The sequence below is a fragment of the Lotus japonicus genome, chromosome 2 (assembly GCF_012489685.1).
Source record: "Lotus japonicus ecotype B-129 chromosome 2, LjGifu_v1.2".
NCBI lineage: Eukaryota > Viridiplantae > Streptophyta > Magnoliopsida > Fabales > Fabaceae > Lotus > Lotus japonicus.
In genome coordinates, this window is record NC_080042.1 from 90946266 (window position 1) to 90954476 (window position 8211).

Genomic DNA, 8211 nt, shown 5'->3' on the forward strand with positions numbered 1-8211 from the left:
TTGTTTGCATTCTTATTTTAGGTTCCTGTAGAGTATTGTGACGGGGCAGTAATGGATAATTTTTACTGCTCCGTCACAAATTGTGAGGGACACTGTTCCGTCACAAATTTCGTCGCTGAATACTAGTGACGAATTTTCATTATTTAAAGGGATTTCTTCTCTCCCTAATTAGTTTTTTTCAATAGTGTTAGAAGCATGTATTTCCATCAGTTTCGCTATATAGCTTTGGAAAATACACACGTTTTAGTGTTAAACCTCTACACAAACTTAGCCTTAAACTTCCTACGATGCGTTTGTTCAAGTCTCCACATGGATTTGCAGCTTTCCATTACCAAATATTGAATGGCTCAACATACTTTCACGTTTGGACCAACTGTGACTCAAATGTACCCTTACTCATGAAAAACCTCAAACACATTATGAATGAGTTTTTCACTCTAAAAAAACTTATACAAAAAACCACATAATCTTCAATTTGGGCACCTCGTTAAGTTCTTTGGATACTCGCATCCATGATTTAACTTGTTGTCTCTCTACCACCTTCGTGCCTTAACATTGGTGTCTCTTGTGTTTATGCTCTCTCGCCACCTTAATATTTTTTTTCTTGATCGCAAATAATGGTTCAGTATTGACTCATCCCTTTCTCTTTCACCAAGTCATACCTAGCAATGGTGAACATGAGTTGTGTACACCGAAAAGTTCGGAGAACAATGCTTAGTTAGTCGCACGCCTTGCCCTACCTTACAAACACTAGAGTGTACATGTGTTTCAACTAACCTAAAGGCTCCTTATTTAATCAGGGCCTTATTAGTTAATTAAAATAATGGTGATGGGGTGTATAATGTAATAATATAAATGATAATGGTGTGATCGGAGTCTTCCTTATTGGCTCTTAATTGGCATGACAATTTGCAACATACGGTTGATGAGACTTATGATTCCAACCGACTAGCATTGATCTTGGTCGCTGATTCGGTTAGCTATGGTGATTAATCCACAACAGTCCACTGACAACTACTCCCAAGGTTTTGAATTACGAAGTAGCGAAGAACCCTTTGAGTTGTTCTTGAAGTGTTGTTGGTCGTTTGCCATTGTGACTTAAGTCTGAGCTCAGTCACAATAATGATAGACGAGGGGGTCCGTGAGCAATGAAGTGGCATTTTAGACAGACTGAGTTGCGATATGATTTGTTGACAAAGTTAAACGTGATTGACAAGGTAAACGACACTAGACGTATTCCCCTATCTCGGTCAGCTTTGTGGGTGACCCATAACGGTTCAAGTTATATTTAGACTTTGGAAAGAAAGCAAACCAAGACGCATGTACTGCTCATGTGGCGTATATCCCATTTGGATGCATTTCCTTCGAACTATTCCTCAGTTTTTTTTGCATTTCCTCTCCTTTTTTTAGCTTTTATTATTTCTATTTCTACCCTTATCTCTTTTAACTTCTCAATCGGGCTTTGACCTCAATGGCTCAATCTATCTCCTTAGAGTTTTGGTTTTGTGGGACTGAGTCGCTTGATATGTAATTGGCATTCCTTGCAGCAGCTTCGGTTGAGGCGACAGGTTCCTAAATTAGGTGTTTCAAAGAATAAGTGAAAAGACAATATACCTGAAAAATATTAGCTATGGACATAATTTTGATGCAAAGCATGATTGGAGTAGATTTTTGGGATTCTTTGCTCATGCTTTGATGTTTTATTGAGTTGAGAATTTGAGAACAAGCATGCGGATTTGGCCCCTATAAAGTAAAGTAAAGTAAAGTGATTGAGAGTGATCCAGTCAATGCTGATTAGGATCTGTCCCAAGTAGAAGTTTTGGGCCATCATCATGTGATAGTTTGGGCTAGCTTGGTTTCTCTTACTCAGTCCGGAAGTCCCAGTTGATAAAAATAATTAGAAAAGAAGTCCGGAAGTCCCCACCACGAAGAAATCAACATGGCATGTCATGTGAATGTGATGACTGATGAGCCACACGCCGTGGAACATGACAATGTAACGTGAAACATGGCAATGTAATCTGTAATTGCCACGAATTGGTAATTAGTTTAACTATTTTTCAATCTGATCGTTGAATGTTCAACTTGTATAAAGTCAGATATTCAAATCAAATCTCATTAGTATCATTCTAAAATCCAAACGAGCGCGTTCACTAATAAAGTTTAGCATAACTGATAGATAGTTGAGATTCTGAAACATTAAATCCATAATCCACCTTAGTTGTGTATATTGAGAAAGATTAGTTGAGAGATGCTTACCTCCTTAATGTGATATTAGTTGTGGTTTGAACTCTCATGGACTGTTAAACCATATTCCTTCAAGTCTCTTGGTTGAGACCTGAGGGGCATTCAAGTTTACTAATCAAATAACATTAAATGATTGATGCACAGTTTTAATATCCACTAAATAATGTTATGATCTAATTCCGTTTTTAGTGTCGACATAGTACGTGGCCAACTTAGGACATACGTCTTAAGGTGTTAGTTGGGGAGCTAGTAAAGGAGGCATTACGTGTGTGCACACGTAGCAAACTCACAAAGTCCTATCACCAAAAGAGGTGAATGAATGAACTAAACATCATATACTTTTCGCAAAGTAGCTTTGATTCTGCGACCACGCATGAACTATTTTCCCCTTTTTGTAGTTCATTTTTAAGTTCCAACCAATTACATGTATAACTTGGTTGAGAACATTAAACGTACTGAACTAGACTTGAAAATTTCAAACTTGTGTATTTTTACTTGGCCTTCATTCAATCTGTTGGGTCCTAGATCAGCATTCTCGAAATCTATAGAATAGTTTAATTAATGTGAATGGAGTTGGAGTTGAAGGAGGGGGGCGTTGAAGATATGAATATAATGACGATGGCGATGGGTTAAAAATGGTGATGAAAGTGATGATGAGGAGGCAGATTAGCAGCTTCCAGGAAAGTGTCCGTTTCTCCCCGGAAAGTCCCTCTCATGATATTTATTGGTCCACAACATAATGAGTGATGCGTGGAACTCAATACATTATTTATTCTATTATCCCCAATGAAATCTATTTGTATATGATATGATTTGTTGCATTTATACCCATCAAACGTATTTTTTATATTTTCTCTAAAAGAGAACTGTGACCGTCAAGATAGACCTACAATTAGGAGAAGGTGCAAGAGATCTGCACCGTTGATTGTGAGCACCGCACCTGAGATGACGTGTGAGGCGGAATTTGAGGGCTTTTTGGACCCAGGAGAGCTTTAAAATCCAATGTCAAGATTTAGAGAGAGAGACCATTGGGCCATCACGTGGGGTGTGTGGCCCACAAGTACCTTAAAGGCAAAGCATCTCATGAGACGCCACCACATAACCCTCTCTCTTTTGTTTTTTCAAAGTGAAACAAACCATCCATTCGACCATTCCTTTCTTTCTGGCCAACACCCCCCTGGCCCCTTTCTCTCTCTTTCTCAGCAACTGATTTCCAGACACAAACACGTGACCTAACTTCCCTATCCACACCTTGTACCTTTCCCCAACTTAATCATAACCTCTCATCCTATCCAACTCATATTTATTATTTATCAACATACGTAATCAATTTCACCAACTATAAATACTATTAAATATACGCAATATGTGTATAGTATTTAGAAAATTTAATGATTTATGCTAGGTGTGCAATAAATATTAGGGAATATAGATCATTATTATCAACATATTTTATTTTTGTTGATTTGTCTCATTTTGATTTATTTATTTCCGCCTCGGTGGTTAAGATACTATATCTATACACTTGGGACATTTTGCTTGACTGAGTTATAAACAAGTGATGAAGATACTTTTTTATTTCAACATTATATATAATTAAACTTAACACGTGGTGAGAAGTCAAAAAAAATTATTGAGTATTTTATTAACAGAGCAAAACTTAGATTTCTCAATATATTACATGCAGCAGATGCGTCTAGTTCAACTACGCATTATCATATGCAGAAAATGACCATATATATTTCTTATTTTACTAAACCCAACTTGTTTTATTTTATATATATGAGAAGTGTTTTTAAAAAATAATTTGATAACAAACGTTTTAAGCTGTCCATGAAGAATTAATTACGGAAATTAAAGTAAGGAATAAAGATTCATTCATACTCAAATATCATCCACATCTAGTGAAACTTATTGTTTTTGTTTGTTGATGAAAGGGTATTGTTGTTCACGAACACCATCATGCAACTAAAATTTAAGAATTGAACAAAATATATGAAAAAAATACTAACTTCTTCATAGATCTATGTATTCTATAACGATAATGATTGGGAGTGGAAAAACAAAAAAGAAAATTTAATCAACCCGTTACTACTTTCTACAGTATTAGCTAATTACAACTTCCCTTAGCTAATTACACACACCCCTCAACCAAAAAAATACAAAGGTTGTGGGGGATCCTCATGTATTTTTCTCCTCCTTTTTACGTCTGGTTTCTGAAAAGTGAACCTAAGTGAAGTCCATAATCAACACGCTGCAGAAGGATGAGTGAAGGGATTGAAGAAGTGAGGCTTGGGAGTGATGGTGAAAGGGCTCTTAATATTGGAACCACCATCGCCGAGCCTCTCGCATGAGGGACACATGGTGAGGGTGGCTGCAGACATAGGCATGTACAAGGGCTGTGCTAGTTTCAGCGCCTTCAGCTCTTGCAGCTCCTTCTTCAGCCTCCTGTTTTCGTCGGTTAACGTTTCACAACACTTCTTCAAGAACTCACAGTCCACCTCCGTCTGCTTCAGCTTTGTTCTACACAAACCAAAATATCTCAATTAGATAAACCACAAACACACCTTATCTCAGAGCATGTTTGAATTAATTATTTTTTTCCTTGATCAACTTTAACAAATTAATTCAACTTAGAATTATTTGTAGAAGAATTTATGTACCTGGCTCTCCGATTTTGGAACCACACCTCAACTTGTCGAGCCCGGAGATTCAACTGTCTAGCTAAGGCTTGCTTTTGTTTCTGAAATTCCAATCAAATAATCTAACTATTAGCAAATAGCCAAATACTATTAATTTAATCACATGATAGGATTAAGGATCGAGAAAGGTTATGATTAATGGATTACAGGATTGAGAGTGCTGTGCTGTTTGAAGCTCTCTTCTAGGAGTGCAGATTGTTCTTTGGTGAGCCTGAGCTTCTTTCTGGCATTGGTGCCATCATCATCTTCATCGCTGACTCTTGAAGAGAGCCTCTCTTCTGCCTCTATCTCTTCACAGCTAAGATCAACCCTCTCCCTCTTGACCACCCTTGCTGTTGAGAAAGACGAAACCACGTCGCTGTGAGGTGAAGTCTGTCTTGATAACTCAAGAGGGTCCTCACAATAAACCTTGTTGTTCCCGGAGAGACCCAGCGTTAAAGATGGTTCTTTAGAGGAATAAGGCTTCATTACTGTTGGCTTAGGTGATGAAGTGGTGGTGGTTGTGGTGGTTTCCTTTGAAGTGTTGGTGGTAGTCAAAGATAAGCCTAGAGCGAGGTGAAGGCCTGGGTTACTGGCATCGTGATCAAGACCCATTAGAGCTGTAACTTGGGGGAGACGTTCTTGTTGAGTTGGAGAAAATTAGAAGGTATGTGATGATTTTAAAGACTGATGAAGGACCTCTTAAGAAGAAGGAATACAAGACTTTTTTTGTGGGGTCGTTGGGTGGGTGGGTGGCTATGATTATTGTTAATCAATGGGGGGAATGAGTAGAGCAACGAATCTTGATATATAGCGGAAATAATGAATATCACAAGTAAAAGGTTGACCATTTTAGTCCAAATAGTGAAATACTGGACGTCCATTATAATTATAATTATGATGACAGAATTTTTTCTAAATTCTCTCTATAAGATCCATGGCACAAAGGATATATTATTCTTACTATTTTATGCATCACAATTTTACGCCTGAACTTTTAATCAATTATTGATACTTAATTCTACAAACAAAGTATAAACAACATATGTCTAATAAATACCTTATTTTCTCTCGTCTCTTTCATCTTATTATATTATATATCACATTTATTTATTCTCTTTTGTTTTCATTTTTTACTCTCTAGGAAGTTAGACATCCGTACACTCATAAAAAGTTAAAGTTTATGAGTAGATTTGATGATTATGATTTACATAAAATAATTATAAGTAATTAGCATTATTCCAGCAAAGCACATCAATCTGGTTGCCTGGCCGCCCACAAGCGTACCAGATATAACTATATATTATTGCTATCACACTTTCTTTGCCTATTTATGCTTCCTTGCGTATGTGGTAGGGATGGCAATGGGTCGGGTAGGGTGCGGGTTTTGCCAAACCCAAACCCAAACCCGAAATCAAAAACCCACACCCGCACCCGCACCCGAACCCGAAATGGGTGGTGAACTTAAACCCACACCCGAACCCATTGGGTTTCGGGTTCACCCGACCCGTACCCACACCCGCACACAACCTCAAACAAACAGTTGAACTCGGAAACCCGACCTGAAAAAGACTGTGAAGAGAGCTATATTATGTAATGTAACATTGTAATTGCCATGTTACTGTTAAATTAATATGCAAGATGCTGCATATATTGTACTGCACAAGCAGAATACTTAGGTTTCACTTATACAGATTCGGGTTCGGGTAGGGTTCGGGTGCGGGTTTGGCCAAATCCAAACCCGAACCCGAAAGTGATCGGGTAAAACCCGAACCCGAACCCGAACCCATTTAACTCGAGTTTTCACCCAAGAAATCGGGTCGGGTCGGGTCGGGTGCCCATGAGTTCGGGCTTCTCTGCCATCCCTAGTATGTGGTAGCTTCACTTCACATTGTACCAATTATTGGCCTCCTTTACTCGTGTGTCCCTTCACCCTTTACATTTCATTCTCCTTTCTTTCTTTCTTTCTTTCTTTCTTTCTTTCTTTCTTGTGTTTATGCATTTTCTCATAATTTATGAAAATTAATTCATAGCCCTCTCTCTCTCTCTCCCACACACAAGCATAACATTAATGCATGATAAATATTTATCCATCCACTAATCCAAATTACTTGACAAGTTATTTCTGAAAAAATAAGTGGGTTGACATAATGACCTAAAATTTCATCTCTTAAGTAAAGTGGTTAGGGTTCGATTCTCAACTCTTATGAAAATAGAACTCATTAGTCAATGTCCTATATATTGTCTTAATGCTCTAACAGTGAGACAGTGAATTAGTCTTGCAGTTATTAAGATTGTAGGGATATCTTTGTTAACATCGGAATAAAAGTTATTTCCAAAAAAAAACGTATTAAAAAAATCTAAAAAAGAAGAGCATGATTGGAAATAGGGGTATATACGTATATGTGTGTGACAAAGTTCTATAACAGACCCACATGAACTGTCTCCCACTCCATTCCTGATTGAACTAGTTAGAGATGGGTACCATGTCACTTTGCTTACCAATCTTGCATAATTTTTAATGAATGTGGAATGTGAGGGATGGTTTTGGACGTTTTTTCTCTAGCCTATTATGAATGTGGAGGATGTAGAAAGGGATGTGCACTAATAATTGTTTGTTTCCAATAGAAAATAAGATAAAAGAAAAAAAAAAGTAGGTGCAAGACACAAATGGGGGGTTTCAAAGAGTTATAATGGTGCCAGAATATGATTCATCAACAAGAATCCGGATCTTTGCTTAACTAGAAAGTTGATGGGGAGTGTTTGGGACCTACTTCTCTGTGTTAGTACAATAAGCACTTCCAATAATGCATTGTCGGCGATGCGGGGCAGAAGTTAGGTCACCCGTAATCAATGATAAACCTCAAATAGTTAATAAGCAGTAATTAACGGCGTTAACACCATTTGTCATTTATAGATGCATTGCTTGCCTCGTGTCATTAGACAAATTGCTTGATCCATATTTTTTTCGTGGAAATACATACACCTTCATTTAGCTACCGTGTACACCTTTAATTAAGTTAAAAAAAGTTAAATGAATTAAAATAAATTAAAACTAATACATGTGCTGCATGATATTGTTTTTTTTGTACAGCTTATATAAAGAAAAAAGAAAGAAACCGGAAAACCCCAACTGCATGATATTGTTGATAATTATTAACACGAATTTTTGATATTATACTCAATTATAATTTCAAAAAATTTATATTATACTTAATTACTCGTTCTCAATAGGAAATTGAATCGGTTACCGGTTTATGGTCCAATGGTTGAATTAGGGTCA

At 37.2% G+C, this 8211-nt stretch overlaps 1 protein-coding gene across 1 annotated transcript; it reads right to left on the minus strand.

Annotated features, from left to right (window-relative positions):
- Positions 1-4243: 4243 nt before the first annotated feature.
- Positions 4244-5681, minus strand: LOC130740944 (homeobox-leucine zipper protein HAT22-like). The gene is made up of 3 exons (XM_057593677.1): positions 5097-5681; positions 4911-4990; positions 4244-4770 (listed from the first exon to the last, which is right to left on the minus strand). The coding sequence occupies exons 1-3, from the start codon at positions 5541-5543 to the stop codon at positions 4494-4496; spliced, it is 804 nt and encodes a 267-aa protein (XP_057449660.1). The 5' UTR covers positions 5544-5681; the 3' UTR covers positions 4244-4493.
- Positions 5682-8211: the final 2530 nt, after the last annotated feature.